This window comes from Aegilops tauschii, chromosome 1 (genome assembly GCF_002575655.3).
Source record: "Aegilops tauschii subsp. strangulata cultivar AL8/78 chromosome 1, Aet v6.0, whole genome shotgun sequence".
In the NCBI taxonomy this organism is placed as follows: Eukaryota; Viridiplantae; Streptophyta; class Magnoliopsida; order Poales; family Poaceae; genus Aegilops; species Aegilops tauschii.
The window spans coordinates 107,854,851-107,873,214 of NC_053035.3; the positions used below are offsets into that span (position 1 = coordinate 107,854,851).

Here is an 18,364-nt window from a genome sequence, read left to right on the forward strand (position 1 = left end):
AGCAGGCTCTGGATGGTGGCACACCATTCATCTCTCTGCTCGGCCGCTGGCGGAAACCTCAGTAGCAACTGAGCTCGCGCCATAGCCTCCATGGATGTGCTTGGCATGGATGTCGATGACGTCGACCGCACCGTCGCCTGGCTCCTGATGGTGCCAGCGGCGGCGATGGCGGTGGTGCCGCGCCCACGCAGTTGTGGGACGACCACCTGGGCAGCGGGGTTGCGTGGCAGTTGTGCTCAAGGGTCAGCGGCTCCGTTGAGCGCAGCGGTCTGGTCGGCTCGTCCGGGAGGAGGCGCATGGGCTGCGGTCGCTCCCATGGTGGGGGAGGCCGAAGGGTGATGGCTCACCCCGGACCAAGCGTCGTTGCTGCAGTTGTGCCCGTCAGTGGGAGGAGAGGGTGCGGGCGGAGTGACCCCCTCGCCCGCACCTTGTGGAGTGTGCCCGTCAAGGCATTGCTGATGTTGTTCTCCTCCGACATCTTCAGCCCCTGTGTCGGCCGCGGGGGGAGTGGTGATGGCGCCACCTGCTCCAACCACGCCCCCAGTAGCGTTCACGTCCTCGCTCGCCCCCGCATCCTCCATGGCACCAGAGGCCGCGGGCGGCGGAGCCTTCGAGGTGGACGGATGGGTCGAAGGGCCGAACTTCTTCTTCTTGGGCGACATGGTCGATGGCGTCGCCGAAGAGGAAGATGGTGATGAAGATGACGCGCTGCGCACGCTTTCAGGTTTGCGCAAACGAGCCCCCTACCTGGGCCAAAGATGTCGCGGGATATCCAGAGCCACCTATGGGACCAGGAGGCCCCTTGCTGGTTCGGCACGGGGACGTCGCGTTGCACAAAGAGCAGACCAGCGCACGGCAGCACGACAAAGAGCACACAAGCAATTTACCCAGGTTCGGGCCGCCGCGAGGCGTAAAACCCCACTCCTGCTTTGGTGGATTGATGGTGGAATGGAGATGGTGCAACATAGTACACTTGCCCGGCAAGGGTTGCCGTAGGGCAGCAGCGACTACGCACGTATGAGGGTGTGGATTCATCAACTTTCCAACCCTTCCTACGAGTGCCATGGGCCTCCTTTTATAGATCAAGGGGTCACCACAATGGCAAAGTAGTCATTATCCACTGATATGATAGCAAATAGTGCTATCATACCTAACTCTGCGGGCTGACAGGGTGCATTAAATGCACCGCTTAGTGTCACATCACTGGTTGCCCGGCAAGGCTTGTCGGGCTATCTTGCCAGCTCCGCGCATGTTCCCTTGACAAGTCGCAGGACGGGTGTCATCTGTGGGTTTCTTCTGTAGGAAATGGCTGCCATGTGGCGAATGGCTGCCACTTAATCACCTTGCGGCTTGACACCGCACTGATTGACGACGTGGGTCGTGCTTGAGTGGTTGGTGGGGTGGTTCTGCTCCCGCGAGCCCCGGCAGGCCTTGCCGGGGTGTCTTGGTTGCCTGCTTCTGGTGGTGGCCTTGCCCCTTGCCGGGCTCGCCTGCCCGGCAAGGGAGGCCCTTCTCTTGCTGCTATACTGCTCCTCTGGCTTGATCTTGGTCCCTCTAAACTGCATGTTGGTTCTTCAAATCTCTTGGTCCCTCAATCTCTGACTTAGTTTGGTGCTTCAATCTTGTTCTTGTGCCTGTGCACAGTCTGGGCGACGGACCCAGGGTCTGTTGCACCGACAGTTACGTTAAAGAGGACTAAGGAAATATTTCTCAGTTATGGAGGTGATAAAGAGTTCGTCGTAAAGAGTTACATCGATGCAAGCTTTGACACTGATCTAGAAGACTGTAAGTCTCAATCTAGATACGTATTAAGCTTGGGAGCAATTAGCTAGAGTAGCTCCGTGCAGAGCATTGTAGACATAGAAATTTGCAAAATACATACGGATCTGAATGTAACAAACCCGTTGACTAAACTTCTCTCACAAGCAAAACATAATCACACCTTATTGGGTGTTAAATCACATGGCGATGTGAACTAGATTATTGACCCTAGTAAACCCTTTGGGTGTTGGTCACATGGCGATGTGAACTATAGGTGTTATTCACATGGCGATGTGAGCTATATTATTGACTCTAGTGCAAGTGGGAGACTGAAGAAAATATGCCCTAGAGGCAATAATAAAGTTGTTATTTTATATTTCCTTATTCATGATAAATGTTTATTATTCATGCTAGAACTGTATTGATCGGAAACCCAAATACATGTGTGAATACATAGACAAACATTGTGTCCCTAGTGAGCCTCTACTTGACTAGCTCGTTGATCAAAGATGGTTAAGGTTTCCTAAGCATGGACATGAGTTGTCATTTGATAACAGTATCACATCATTAGGAGAATGATGTGATGGACAAGACCCATAGCTTAGCATATTGATCGTTCAGTTTTATTGCTATTGCTTTCTTCATGTCAAATACATATTCCTTCGACTATGAGATTATGCAACTCCCAGATACCGGAGGAATACCTTGTGTGCTATCAGACGTCACAACATAACTGGGTGATTATAAAGATGCTCTACAGGTATCTCCGAAGGTGCTTGTTGGGTTGGCATAGATCGAGATTAAGATTTGTCACTCCGAGTATCGGAGAGGTATCTCTGGGCCCTCTCGGTAATACACATCATAAGAAGCCTTGAAAGCAAAATGACTAATGAGTTAGTTGCGGGATGATGTATTACAGAACGGGTAAAGAGACTTCCCGGTAACGATATTGAACTAGGTATGAAGATATCGACGATCGAATCTCGGGCAAGTAACATACCGATGACAAAGGGAATAACATATGGTATCATAACGTTCCGACCGATAAAGATCTTCATAGGATATGTACGAGCCAATATGAGCATCCAGGTTTCGCTATTGGTTATTGACCGGAGAGGTGTCTCGGTCATGTCTACATAGTTCTCGAACCCGTAGGGTCCGCACGCTTAACGTTCGATGACGATTTTGTATTATATGAGTTATGTGATTTGGTGACCGGATGTTGTTCGGAGTCCCGGATGAGATCACGGACATGACGAGGAGTCTCGAAATGGTCGAGAGGTAAAGATTTATATATAGGACGATAGTATTCAGACACCAGAAGTGATCTAGAGAGTACCAGGTACATATCGGGTCACCTGAAGGGGTTCCGGGCACCCCCAACAAAGATATGGGCCTAATGGGCCAAGAGGGGAAACGCAGCAGCCAACAGGGGCTGTTGCGCCCCCCATATGGGCCGCACCTTAGGAGGAAGGAAAGGGGGGAAGAGAGAAGGAAGGGGAGGGATTCAGCCTCCCCCTTCCTTCCCTCCTCTTTCCTTCCCCCTCCGGTGAATATGGTAAGGGGGGCGAATTGGACAAGGCCCCCAAGTAGGATTCCTCCTACTTGGGGCGCCACTTGGCTGCTCCGTCTCCCTCCCACCTATATATATGAGGGGGGCGCCTAGAACACACAACATCTGTTAGCCGTGTGCGGTGCCTCCCTCCACAGATTACACCCTCGGTCATATTCTTGTAGTGCTTAGGCGAAGCCCAGCGCGGATCACTTCACCATCATCGTCACCACGCCGTCGTGCTGACAGAACTCATCTACTTCCTCGACACTTTGCTGGATCAAGAGTTCAAGGGACGTCATCGAGCTGAACGTGTGCAGAACTCGGAGGTGTCGTACATTCGGTGCTTGATGGCTCGGAACGAGAAGAAGTTCGACTACATCAACCGCGTTGTCAAACGCTTCCGTTTTCGGTCTACGAGGGTACGTAGACACACCCTCCCCCTCTCGTTGCGATGCATCTCCTAAATAGATCTTGCATGAGCGTAGGATTTTTTTTGAAATTGCATGCTACGTTTCCCAACATGTTGGACCTTTATTGATCATGGCTACGAACGACGACATCGCCGACGATGAGTTCCCCAACAACGACTTCTTCTCCGACGCCGACGACCTCTTCGACGACATGCCGAATGGCGCGTCTGCTGCTATTCCGCATGTCATCTTATCCCCTTTGTTAGAGCTAGCATTTGGTCTACTGCTACCAGTGATCGACATGGATACGATGCTTGTTGCTTATGATCTCAATTACTACATGACTAGTTTCAACAATCTATTGCATGTCTTAATTATTCTCTCTATCATGTTGATCATGTTTTACCTATTATCTTTCTGGATTAAACTTAACAAAAATGCCTAATTATTGAACATTAGCTCCATCACGGCCCAAGCCCCCGCCCTGTAGACGAGCCATATTAAACACTAGTACGGGCAATACATAGCCCTGGTGAAAGTATAATATTGTCTCGCAGACTCGTAGTGGGTGCACTTTCTAGGCCCCACGCCCACCCATGTCGTAGGTTTAGTTTTTTCTTTCTATTGTTTAATCCTCAATTTTATTCCTTTCCTTTTTTGTTTTAGGTTTTCACTTTTCCGTCCAGTTCTTCTTTTTCGTTTCCCCCTTTTCCCTTTTCCCTTTAGACTTTCAATTTTGTCACAGTGTATACAAACATATATCCATATTTGTATGCACAAGTTCTTCTTGTTGATGATTAATTTGAAAATAAATTAATTCTTAAATATATAAATATTTTGTTTATAGATGATAATTTTTTAAATAGGCGGTGAACCTTTATTTCACATGGATGGATATTATATGTACGTACATGAAACCTTTTTTCACTTTCCATAATACGTTTGCCATTCCATCTTTCTTTGTTTAGAACAACTTGCTCGCTTTATTATGCAGGTCATGAGGTTAGAGTAAGGGCGCTGATAACGCCCATACATGTGGTGGGAGCAATACCCGCCCACACGTCCTATAACACATAGATTACGCCACGTCACCGCATGCATGCATATGAAAATCTTTTTTGGATTTTCAGTTTTTTAAAATATTTTATCTCTTAAACGAAAAATTCGATTGAAGGTTCGTTTTCACCATTAAATCCATAGCGACGAGATCTTTGAAACTAGATCTCATATCAATATGTTTCGACAACTTTTTTTGGGGTTAAAAGTTGCCATGTCTATTGCACATGAATTGCCATGATACTTACATTGAAGTTGCCATGATATGTTTCAACTATTTTTTCTTCTACCTTTAAAAGTAAATTTTGACATATTATAAAATAGGGAATTAAGAAACTAGACTTGCCATGAACCATAAATTAAAATTACCATGGTGAATTACTTAAATTTGCCATGATACATGCACTTAAATTTGCCATGGTTCATACAAAAAATAATTTTCATGGCCAAAGTACTGGAATTGCCATGGTCAAAATACTAAAATTGCCACGAACTATAAACTAAATTTGCCATGATGGATTATTAAAAATTGCCATGATCCATGCATTAAATTTGCCGTGGTTAATTACTAAAAATTGCCATGGTCAATTAATAAAAATTGCCGTAAAAAGTAGTTGAAAATACAACGATAGTTTTAAATCTATAAGAAAAAAATAGATAAAACATGTCATGGCAACTTTAGTGTAAACACTATGGCAACTACAGTGTAAACATCATGGCAACTTTTGGCCAAAAAAATTCATTGTAACATATCAACATGGGATCTAGTTGTGAAGATCTCATCGAGACGGATTTAATGATGAAAACGGATTTTTAATTAGGAGATAAAGCATTTTTAAGCCGAAAACCTAAAAGATTCCCGCTGATGTCATATGTTTTGACATGGCAAAATGGATGGTAATGGAGACATTTGGGCCATGTTGCTTCGTGCCACACGTGTGGATGTTAACATTTCCGTAAATTAGCCATAGATGTCGACCATCATGTAAAGAAAGCGCAAAGCTAGGCAAGTTGTGGGCTTCCGAATTAGAGTCGTAGCCTCCCTAGACAAAAGAAACTCCGTGGGAGTTCTTTGACCAAGCCCCCCTCCCGCTCCGCTATGGATATCATTCACCATTGTAAGACAATTGCTTTCAACCTTGAGCCATTGGAGATTTATGTCTTCGGCAAGAGCAAGTGCCTCATGACACGCTAGCGACTCTAGTCGTGGCAGGATCAGCTATTGATTGGAAGGTGACAACAGAAGATCCAAGGTAGCTCCCCTCGCTATCTCAACATACAACAACCGCTGAATCAACATCTCCACTGCGAGCAGTAGAACCATCTATGCTAAGTCTTTTTATCTGTTAATAACGTATTTTTTGAATCTATTAGGCAACTTAACCAAAATAGGTTTTCTGTAACAAATATTAGGCCCTACAATGGCCTGCATCAACGGCAAGCCGATTAGACGCCTTAAGGAAGGGGGTGAATAGAAGCTCCCACTGGAAGGACATCTTATCGAAATCACTAATTAAGGAGTATTCTTTGCAAAGATCACTCCCACCTCCTCGGGTTGGGACAAGTGGCGTACTGCATGCGTGCCATTTATCGCAACCTGGGAGTTTTCTCTTTTTTCTAGATTCATTTATTCAAACATTTTATCTCTAAAACCATGTGTCCAAATTTCGAACCGTTTTCATCGTTGGATTCCTCGTGTCAAGATCTTCAAAGCTAGGTCTCATGTTGATTGGTTTCGATAAACTTTTTTCATAAAAAAACAGACAAAAAAACCCGAACGAGGAACAGGGTTTTTTCCTTTTCAAAGAGGCACGACTGTGCCTCTCGCAAAAGTAAAACCGTGGCTCCACGAGAAGTAAATTCGTGTCGCTCACAGAAGGAAAAAAGAAAACACATTTTTACCTTTTTCGAGAGGCATGACTGTGCTTCTCGCGGAAGCAAATCCGTGCCTCCATGAGAAGTAAATTTGTGCTTCTCATGGAAGGGAAAAAAAAGAAAACACATTTTTTTCTTTTCCAAGAAGTATGACTGTGCTTATCGCCGAAGCAAATCCGTGCCTCAATGAGAAGTAAATCTGTGCCTCTAGCGGGAGCACGGTTGTGCCTCTCGCGAAAGCAAATCCGTACCTCCATGAGAGTAAATATGTGCCTCTCGTGAAAGGAAAAGAATAAAACACGCTTTCCCCCTTTTCGAGATGCACAACTGTGCCTCTCGCGAAAGCAAATCCGTGCCTACACGAGAACTAAATCCGTGCCTCTTGCGGAAGAAAAAAAACAAGAAAACACATTTTCCCCCATTTTCGAGATGCACAACTGTGCCTCTGGCGGAAGCAAATCCGTGCCTACACGAGAACTAAATTCGTGCAACTCGCAGAAGGAAAGAAGCCATGTTTTTTCACTTTTCCAAGAGGCACGACTATGCCTCACACAAACAAATTGGCGCCTCCATCCTTGCCTCTCGCGGAACGGAAAAAAGAAAACATATTTTTTTCCTTTTCCAAGAGGCACAAAGAAAAAATTACGTTTTTTCGCATATTGTTTTTGATTTTTTGTCCAAAACTTAAGAAAAACTGGAGAAAAACCGAAAAGCCAAAAAAACACTAAAAAAATCATCTAAAAGCCAAAAACGTGTACAGAAAAATAAATAAAATAAAATTTAGAGGGAGCACCAGAGCGCAACACGTGGCGTGGCACGCTCCCAGCCCACCCCAAGGTGACCCTTGCGGGGGCTCCGAAGGAGGACCCACTAACTAGTTGCTCCCACATCTTATTTGACTCTATGAGCAACTTATATGGGCCAACTGTGGCGCGACCCATTAACGTCCTAATTTTTAAATGTCCTTATTTAAAAAAAAGTATTTTGATTAACATGTTTTAAAAATATTTTTAAAGAAAATGACAAAAAATAATCTTGTACACATATCTAAATGGTCATAAATGTGAAATAAAATTTCCATCGCTTATTAAAAAATGTTTATGTGTACAAAAATTATATTCATTAATTGAAAAGTTCATGTGCTTTAAGGAAAATGTTTGTATATTTTTAAAAGTCTTTCAAAAACGTATTGATATATGCTCATATACTTTAGGGAAAATGCTAGAGAAGTTATAGAAAAAACATGAGTAATATTTTTTTAATAAAATAGAACAAGGAAATGACATAAAAAGAAAATCAAACCAACAGATGGAGGAAAAAATGAGAGAAAACAAGCTGAAAACCAGCAATGGGACAACTCACGATGCGCATGACCTATGCATTTGGTCGACACTTTGATGCTTTGAGCGTCAGATAGAGTTTGCACTTTCAACATCTAGGTGTGTCGGCTGGTGTCTTCCACTCTTGGTGTTAGCGGGGTGCACCTTCTACATGCCTAGTATGAGTTTGCCATGATAATTTCACTCAACTCTCTAACGCTTAGCGTCAGAAAACCCAGAGCCCTTAACCGAGTCAGGGTCTCCTTGAATAATCTACCGCTAGTACCGCATAGAGTCACTGTTAGAGTTTGAATCGACCGAAGGATGGTTTTAAGTGATCAAAGGAGCACAACCGTCGTTGGAATCTGCCCGGTTCCCGTCTCCTTCTTTGCCCTTGCCTTGACGATGTGAGATGACGAGGGGAGCCTCAAGTCCTCGTAGGTGTGTATAAGAGTTCCGAGATGAGTTTTACGGCCCGGAACGACAAATTTTTGGCAATGTGCGTGATGCTGTTGGAAATAAATGTCTTTTGGTTATTCCCCTATCGCGGTTATGCTTTACCGGACAACTTCACCAAGCTAGAATCATGTATTATCTGTATTTTGATGTGATCTTGAAGAGTTTAAGTTTGTGTCTTCAAATGATTAATTGGATTTGTGGAGTTTATTTTAATGTGTCTTGTTGTTTTTTGCTGATTCAATTTTCTGCGGAGTTGAAATCTCCTCGATACCATGGGGAATATCTTATGGTTCAGCCCACATTTTTAAGGGATTGTCTTCAGGCCAAGTTCATCGGACGGCTCAAAGGGTCCTCTAAAATCTTTATTGGTAATTGAGCTCGTGCAAGTGTATGAATATCAACATTATTGCTGGTTTGGTTTAATCGTTGTTTGTGTATTGAAGTTCAGGTGGAATTTCGTTTTGCAAAAGATATACATAAAGAGGAAAATGTGTTAGAGATATTTTAGTGTAATTATTAGTTTTCCAAGTCACTAGATCCAAAACATGCTAATGGTTGAATATATTTTCTATATTAATAAGAAATAAAAAACCAATAGCCAGCGAAAGTTCACCGCGGGGCATGGTAAATGTAAACATTTTCTATGACAAATTCTTCACAAACACATCACAACTTCTGACAACGGAGAGCTGCGGAAATTACCATGTTCGCTTCAAAACATTGCCATCCATGCTCTCAACATATAAATTGCCGCGAAAAAGTTTGTTTTGCAAAACATATTACCCGAAAGGAAACTCCGTCATTTTTTAAAAGTATTCTGCGTGGCATACACGGGGTTTTTATCTTCCAAATCCGCGAATGGTAGGGCACGGAGCCGCCGAGGTGTCGCCGGAGAAGACGAAGTGGGGGCGGATAGGGAGGCGCCAGGGGCTGCTGGCAATGGCGCCCGTCGGGATAGGCGCCGGCGGCTGCGGCTGCGGCTGCGGCTGCTCATGGGTTCTGATCTACGACCAGGTGGTGCCTTCAGGGACGTCGCGCCGTCGGCGGTGGGTGCCCCTGCTCCGCATAGAGGCCGGCGGCGCCAGGGAGGCTGCTGCTACAGGTGAGGAACAGTTGAACATAGATTATCCTCTCCTTCCCCTCTTTTTTTAAGCCAACGGTTACTGTCAGGTACTGGTAGATTATTGTTCTCGTTTGAGTGGAATATTAATCTCTGTTGCAGTTTGCCGAGCTCTAGACCAAATTTAGCATTTTCAATGCATTGTAAGGTTTTTGATTTGCCTAAGCATTTTGCTGATGTTATGACATGGCTAGAGATTTTAAGATTGGTATGTGATAGTAAATGCGGTTGATGGGAACCCCGTCCAGGGAAACTCAGAATCCAATTGATGCCAGCGTCGGCAAGGGGTTATGGTCCTGATCTTTTGTCACACTCCCTAGCAACTTTTGGCGGCACATTGTCACCTTCCATGATTTGTGTAATGGGTGGTGGTCATGATAAGGACGGAAATTTTGGAGGCTGCACAATTTGTGTCACCATGCATGATTTGTGTAATGGGCTGTGGTCCAAGCAAAACATGCTGGAATTGATGGTATTTCTAGCATTGCCAGTGTTGCCAACCTGTGACTGCAAGCAAATGTCTTGTTCCGACTTCCGGAAGGCAGAAGCTTGTACTTTCTTGCTTAGTTTCCAGCACTGGACCATTACATTTATGGAGCTTCTGCGAAGTTTCATGTAGGCGTTCCGCGCGTTACCAAGTTTCATTGTCTAATACACTTACAAAGGTTCTGTAAAATCTAATTCATATATCGGAAGTGTAAGGTAATGACGTTGTACATAACTTGATCTTTCTGTCCGCACTTGTCTCTCTTAGGTCTTAACATTTCCATTGGTAAAAATGCTTTCATAGCATATATTCGTCAATTTAATCAGATAACAAACTTAACGAATTCAACCAGGAATAATTTGTGACAGCAATATCTACTGATTTTCGTCCCCTTTATGATTGCTGGAGATTGAGCTTCAAGGACGGGTTTGCTTCTCAGATGTTTCTTAACGCTGATGCTATTTTTAAGCACCATCCTTTTTCTTTAATTTGTAGCATTCACCAGAATTTTTACTATATCCAATTCAAATTGCTAGTGTAAAACATAAAACTGTCACATTGCTCCATAGAACTCTCATTGCTAAACATGATATATATGACAACACTAAACTTTTTGATGAATAGATCCCAGACTGCACTCTGAGCAGTTTTCACCATCTCATTCATTGTTTTTGGTTGGTCACGTATTCATGTTCTGTAGTTTTGTTCTATCTTCCAAGAGTTACTTCTCATTCAATAATTATATATCCTGTCGCAATGGTGGATCTTGACGTAATCTACAGTGGCTGGTACATGTTGATATCATGAAATTGCTTTCAAGTTTCCGCCTTCCCTTTTCTTTTGAGAAAGAATGTTGATGATGCTCTACATTAAAATTTTGGAGAAATAAGGTTAAATAAAGAAAAAAGGGAGAAGAAATGGCCCAACTTTCTTGCCCAACCTCATCCCTGTGGACTGTTGCTAACACTTTACCTTGTTTGTTCTGTAGCTTATATAAGCCTGGATGAGCATGGGGAGGCCAGAAGGGCCATTAATGCACTGGTCACTGGTCATTGGTCAATCGCAAGAAGGATTGTGACACTCTGCCTCATGGATTTCAGTGGAAGCAATCATAGCCATACCAGACGTAGATTATTGCTTGGTTTGTCCTGTCCAAGATGTTTACAGAAATCCCAAGGCTGGCCAACATTCTGGCTTGCCAGTGGGCGTTGAGCTGCTTGATGACTGTACCTACTGCTTTGCAAGGAATGCCAAGTTACTAATGCCATCCAGCTAAATTTTCACATCAATAGGTAAAATATCGAACCTCATCATTTCTTTATAAAATGGTATCTGCACCTGTGAATTATCTTTCAGAGAGAGCCACATCATATAGCAGAGAGAATGTTAGGTGTATGACAGTATTTACTATACCAAAGCCTTAATATTCTCGCACATTTGATTTCTCATTTATATTCGTGTTGTGCCGCCATCGGGTGAAAAGTGCACTTGAGGAGTGTCAAGTGCATATAACTACTTGACAACAGACTTAAACAACCGTCAGAGAGAGTCGAGACAGCTGTGACTTGAAGTAGTCAGTGCTAGGTGAAGACGGGTACCTGATAGGGTAGGAATAGGCCTCAAATAGCTTGTCAAAACGAAAAAAAAAATTCACAACATGATTTTAAGAACTATGATACTTAGCTTAATTCATGTTTAGTTTAAAGAGGAGAAGATGCAATATATTCCCTATAATATGAATGAGTTGACTTGACTCTTGAGAATATCTAACATAAATGAAACAATCTGCCAAAGACATCCAAACTAACAAAATCAAAGCAATGACCAGTGCTATGGGATCAGCGGACGTGCTCTTCGATGCCTTCGTCAGTGAAGGATTTCTCCCTTGCACACTCTCGTTCTGTAATTTCCTGAGGTTTTTGTTTACCTGATGAATGGGGGTTATGTTGTGAAAATGTTGAGTTTCATGACTCTCTTTTTCTTCTTTAAGTTCTCTGTATTGTAAGCTGGTATCCCCAGACCTTGTCAGACTGTTCGCTTTCTACAAAGCAGGGTGCCAAGCCTTTTCTCTGTAAAAACTAAGAAACTCGATCTAATCCCGCACATGAATAGTAAGTACTTCACAAATACCTGGTGCTATAGTACCTTGTGCTTAGTAAGAAGAACAAAATCAATTCAGATCTAGCACACTTCAATTTAGAAAATTGGATCACCATCTCCCATTTGGGGATGTGGCTCGAGCTGATATATGCCTTAAACGTTGCATCTTATTGATAACTTGTTAGTTAAATTTGTGCGCTGCTGCATATGTCCAATCATATGTATTTTCTTGCGGACGACACTACCATCTGTATTTGATTATAGTCTACTCGACATTGCTGCCTCTGTCTGGCTTGGCCTTTAGTTTCCGTGAAATCTGAAAATTGTAAATTTGAATTTAGAGTTAGGTCTCACTCTTGTGGAAGACTTTGCTGTAAGGAAAGTCCAATAAGGGAGAGAGCAGAAATATAAGTTGCACGGGAACAACCAGTTCGCTGAAGGCAATAGTACATTACTATCATACAACCATCACTTCTGTACAAAGCTAGCCAGGTCATGGACACACACACACACTACACCATCATAATACGGAGATTTCTGGCAATAGCTGTCAGAGAGCCAAAATTTTGGGGACGATTCTTATATCTAACTAATCCCCATCATACAGATTGCCTGCAACTCAAGCAGTCATCCCTCTTATTTTCCTTTGCTGCCATTGCCGCTTTCGTCATCATCAACATGGAAGAGGTCCAGGCGGCTGTGGCTTAGGCGGAGCGAGTACATTGCTGTCTTGTACTCGGCCCAGGTGAATGACCGGTACCGGGGTGGTGAGCCGGCTGTGACCATCTCTGGGAGCGCCGAGATTCGTGCATGCAGTGGTGGGGCTGCAAAGTAGATGGTAGACAGCCTTGGCCTGCAGGTACTTGCAATTACTCTGTGCCGGACGCTTACTAACCTCCCATTTGTCAGAGCCTGAAAAGTACAAGGTAGATGAGAAGATAAGACAAAACAAATCATCAAGGATTAGTGATTTCTGCTGTTAGACTAACTTACACAGCTTCAGATGTGACATTTTTGGGTGACAACTGGTAAGAGGGTACTTAAGGAAATCCAGTAGTGGGTTTTAAAATAAGCAAAATATATTTTGGAGTGTCTTGGTAAACTAGTTTTCAATATAAGTGTCCAATCAGATAGTCTTATGTACATGAAAGGATTAAGTGCAGATCATTTTTACTCATGTTTTCTGTAGTAAGTAATCTGTTCATATGAACCGCTGGAAATAAATTGCTTAACTTCTAAATCATATGCGAGTATTTATGGTTGGTCCCAGATCAATGCCTTTAACAGTTTGTTTTCCTTTCTTTAACAGTTCCTATGCATAGTTTTTCTTGTAATTAGAAATACATCTAATGATGTTCCTCTTACTCAGATTAAATGATGTGACTACCTGAAGGAGATCACCAACATTGATGAAATAGGCCGACGAGTCTGCTGGCACCTGAATCCACGTGTCCTTGCCGTTGATGTCCGGCAGAAGCACCTGCAAGCCATCAACGTCGTTTGCTCGGAGCAAGCTAAGTAGCTGTGGGTCGGAGTGCTCACCGAACCCGATCCGGCCACCCGCCGCTGGATTCCCACCGCTACCAGCCTTGGTCCTGGCAACCCCCTTGAGCTTGCATTGGTCATCATGGTCAAGCTTGTGAACGGTGCATGATGGAGGGTAGTGGTTGATCCTCAAGAGGGAGTCACTGTCAGTTTCTGTGATGAGCTTGCTGAAGAGCCTGGGGTCCTCCAGCCCTAGCCCCTCTCCCAACAGGTCCAGGATGTCACATGCAAGCTGCTTCACTGCTTCCACATACTCATTCACAACAGAACTGCAAGAAAGTGGGAGGAGGGGATTTCAACATGTGAGTCAAATCAAACACCTGGTTAAATATTTTTATCAAAAAGAGTGATGTCACAGGATCAGGTGCGCGCATGTGCCATGGCAAGTATACTAGAAAGAAAGAGAAAGATGGAGAAGATTTTGACCGATTGATGCATGAGCACTCAAAAGCTGCATCCCTTGCCTGCCTGCATCCACACACATGCTATATTCGTTTCTTTGTAGTCGAGATGCAGCTGGGGGTGACAAAATTTCCAGTGGGCAAATGGGTTCTTGACAGGATTGGTCATGCCCTTTCCCACTGCTCCACGGAAAGACCCATCGGTGCTGGGATCATATATCACTTCCCTGCCAGTGCCACAACACAAGCTCTCGAACATTTCATTTATGTTACCATAAAAAGGACCCTTTGCATCCGTGCCTCCTTTCTTTTGCTTGGCTTTATATGGATAGCATGGATATGCTCTTTATGGGTGGCTTGGGGACCATTTTTATTCCCATCAGACCTTTGTACTTCAACTGGGGCCCCCTCTCCTTTTATTTGATGACAAAAAGAGGTTATTCTGTTTTCCAACAAAAAATATACAGTGTATATATACACCAAGTACATGTATATACATCATTGTCTATATGAAAAAACTTGATGTACTTTGCTAATTAAGCCCACAGAGCTATCTGGTAGATATGGATGGTTCAACTTTCTTGTACTCTCATTCTATTGCTGCACCAGTTGGTGGTTGGATATTGCCATTAATTGGAGGCCACTGCAGCATATATGTGTCAGATTAGTTGATACACAGATATACACAGTCTGTTGGAGAGGGGCCTGAGAGGGTCCTTCTAGCTAACTACCCAAGAGAGTGTTTTATTGTCCCTTTCATCTTATTTTGCTCTCAACAAACTCTGATTAGGCCACTTTCTGATCTGGGTAGTGAGTGCTACACATAGTACTTCATAAATGACCTTTCGTATTCAGCGTATATACGCGCAAACATAGTTAAGAAGATCTTATCTGTTATGTTCAGTCAGTTGTAGCTTAACATCTGTGAGCATTTTCTTCCATCACCAGGGGCAAATGTATCTTTCCCAGGCAGAAATTGCTGAGTCAAATTTCTTAGCTAAGATTTAAAATGACCGGTTTTCCTGTGTTTTCCTTTTCCAATGTTTGTATAGGGTTAGACAACTCTAGCCTAACTTTCATGAGGAAATCTCTCATGCCCATCCTGCGTAGCTATCAAGTTTGTTGTGTCACATCAATTGTATGCTTTTATTTTGCTTTAGAAACTAGCTATGTTGATCTTAATCGCCGGAACCAACTTATCATTGGCCTGCCTAGCATAGCATCAATTATGCCATTATTGCAAAATAATTATCGTTTCGGAAACTATGTGCTCATGCATTCCCACGATTTAATCGATGGGACCTATCTGAAGATACATATGTGTGCATATTGAAGTTAATTCTGTCATGAACTAAAAACATAAAAATAGATAAACTAATAGGCATATACGGTAGCACAAAGTATATATAAATTAGTCCCACAATAACATAGCTACATCTCCCCCGCAAATAAATAAATAAATTAGTTACATCTTTTTGGAGTTAAAATATCATTTGTATTCATTCAACAACTGTCCACGTTGTGATATATATTTTCGATTTATACATTAGCTACATCTCTCACTTTGGCTTGAATTATATTTCGATTTATACATGTAACTTTTTTCGTCCTTGAAAGAATCTGTGTGTAACATGTAGTGTATCACAACACGGCAAAACAAGAAGTAGCTAGGCCCTTTCAAAAAAAGAAGTAGCTAGGCAAGCTCAGCTTTGCAACACGAGTGTGCATGCATGCATGATTCCAACATTGGCTTCTTTTTTGCCTGTATGCACAAGACAGCATTGTACTGAGCAGAAAGTCCTCTGTGCATGCACGCCCTTGCTACTTGTGTACACACAGGCCATGCCCTAGCTAGCTAGTCCTGCCTTGCAAATAAATCGGTCCATGCCTGGTTCAAAAAAAAAAAATTCGGTTCATGCCTGATTTTTTCGGTCCATGCCTGATGCCCACATATATCACCTCTCTAGGCCGGCCCCACATGTCGGTCTGGAATTAACAAAGGTTGACTGTAACCATATCTTCCAAATTTATTAGGGGATAGCTAACCAATATGCAATGGGGCAGGCCCAGGATTATTATGATAAGCAAACCACATCACATTCACACAAAGATCAACATAGTCAGTTGGTTAAGTGGCACTGCTGCTAGCTGTATGTAGCCTCTAGCTTTGGATGTTGATCATGTCACATCTGACGCCTCCGGCGCCATCAACGCATGTATAAACGCCTATCTACACATTGGCTTGTCGACGTCTTGAGCTTTGAAACCCTCTGGACCTAATGTGATAATTAATGGCGGTGGAGCGACGCACTTCAGTGGTGTATAGGAAACCGAAAGTGACACTGTCTTTCTCTCTCTAACGCCTCGAGCTGACCAGACTGTTATGTAGTAGTAAAACCGTGCTTTTGCCACGAGGCCCTAGTGTCACTGGCAGGTGGGCCTGAATACAGCACTAGTACGTTTCATGTTTGAAGGTCTTCTTAATGCTTGCAGGATTAAGAAACCCTTGGAACGTTAGGCAGATGTATAATGATGCTTCACTGATGTGGTATGTGTGTGCCTTGTACGTAAGCATGTACTCCTCTGTACATTAATATAAGACGTTTTTGCAGTTCAACTTAGTAGTGTACAGTACAGTACTTATTATATATAGAAAGACATATATACGTATGTATGTACCTGAAGCGTGAGGGGTCGTTGGTGTCGATGGAGCTGGCCCTGTGCGCGACGGCGGCGGGGTTGGCGTGGAGGAGGAGGTACTCGAGCTCGCCCACGTCGCCGTTGAAGCCGATGCTGCGGCAGCCGTAGCCGAGCGGGTTCGGCGGGCCGGCGCGCTGCTTGTCATGTGCCGCGAGCGCGAAGAACGCCGAGGTGGCGGCGTCCAGCCGTGCCGGGGGCCCCGCCGGAGGCACGCCGTGGTTGACGGCACGGAAGAAGCCCTGCTCCGCGCACGCACGTGCCACCTGCCGCGACAGCGCGCCGCGGCCGCGGGGCGCGGACATGTCAACCGTCGGTATGGCGCCGCCGCCGGCGGACGGCGGTGGAAGCAGCATGGTCGCCGTCTCTTGCCGCGCCGGCGTCGTGGAAGGCACCACCATCGCGTTGGCTCGGCGGACGCTCGCTTCACGTGCGTATGCAATGCGTCGCACTGTGGAGAGAGAGAGTATGCGCGCGCGCGTGTGGGGGGAGTGTTTTTTAGAGAGAGAGAGAGAGAGAGAGAGAGAGAGAGAGTGCTGGGTGATGGACACTATGATCGAGCTGGGAGTTGTGTGTAGGGGGTCTTCCAACTGGAGGGAAGAGTGGCACCCGTATATATGGACATGAAGAGAGAGAGAGAGAGAGAGAGAGAGAGAGAGAGAGAGAGAGAGACTGGTGAGTTGCTGACCCCCCGTGATCTTTCGACTTAGTGTAACGTAGTACCCGTTCTCTTTTTGTGGGGGTCATGAGCTTAATTGTCTATGCTTAGCTCAATGACATCGCTCTCCCTTCCCCTCTGTTACTCTCTCTAATTTGTTTATGGTTGAAGAAAGAAGACCATTTACGATTAATATGAATACTAGTCGGATTGATCAATCGTCCCGTGACAGCCTGCACCCACGTCGCTCCTAGGAGGGGCGACTCGGGCGGAACCCTAGAGCAGCCGCCACCCCCTCCCCGCCGCCGCCGAAGACGCCTCTGGTCAAAGGCCGCGAGGCTCACAGCGGTGAGGGCCCCATCCTCCTCGCGTGGCGGGATCTTCGGCCAGAGCTTCGTGGTGGCCCTCGACGGCGCGGCTCGACCGGAGGAGATGGACGCCGGGCGGTGGCCCCAGACTTCTTCAGCGACTTCGGCTGCCGCTGTGGCTGCGAGGGCGGCACAGCGACTGGTTCGGGGGGCTCCGTGCGGCTCAGCTCCTCATCTTCGCATGGTGTGGGTGGTGGCGGCGGTGCCTACTGAGATCTCCGGCTTACTGTTGGGAACTGGCGGGCAGCGGCGTGGGAGCTTGCCGATCTGCCTAATAAAGGAGGCGGTCCTAGTGCTTCTCTCGTGTTATGGCAATGATCTTTGTGATCTGTCCACCTCGATCTGGCAGCCGACGTGTTCCAGAACTACTGCCGGAGGTCTTCACGGATTGGCGCAACGCCCCTGGATATCCGGATCGGACAAAACCCGGTTGTGCGCGCCCATATAAGCCTACGCGGCTTCATGAAGGCGCGACACGAAGCCAGGTAGTTTGTTGACACTATGGGACATGCCGATATCTCGATTTTCATGGTGTAGACAGCAATGGAGAAGG

The 18,364-nt window shown here is 44.9% G+C and overlaps 2 protein-coding genes across 2 annotated transcripts; one reads left to right on the forward strand and one right to left on the reverse strand.

Annotated features, from left to right (window-relative positions):
* The first annotated feature begins 9,206 nt into the window (after positions 1–9,206).
* On the forward strand, positions 9,207–14,624 carry LOC109751038 (uncharacterized). The gene is made up of 3 exons (XM_020309951.4): positions 9,207–9,537; positions 11,031–11,334; positions 13,512–14,624. Exons 1-2 carry the CDS (start codon positions 9,294–9,296, stop codon positions 11,252–11,254), a joined length of 468 nt encoding a protein of 155 aa, XP_020165540.1. The 5' UTR covers positions 9,207–9,293; the 3' UTR covers positions 11,255–11,334; positions 13,512–14,624.
* Positions 12,573–17,352, reverse strand: LOC109751037 (gibberellin 2-beta-dioxygenase 1). The gene is made up of 3 exons (XM_020309950.3): positions 16,768–17,352; positions 13,530–13,956; positions 12,573–13,054 (listed from the first exon to the last, which is right to left on the reverse strand). The coding sequence occupies exons 1-3, from the start codon at positions 17,184–17,186 to the stop codon at positions 12,779–12,781; spliced, it is 1,122 nt and encodes a 373-aa protein (XP_020165539.1). The 5' UTR covers positions 17,187–17,352; the 3' UTR covers positions 12,573–12,778.
* Positions 17,353–18,364: the final 1,012 nt, after the last annotated feature.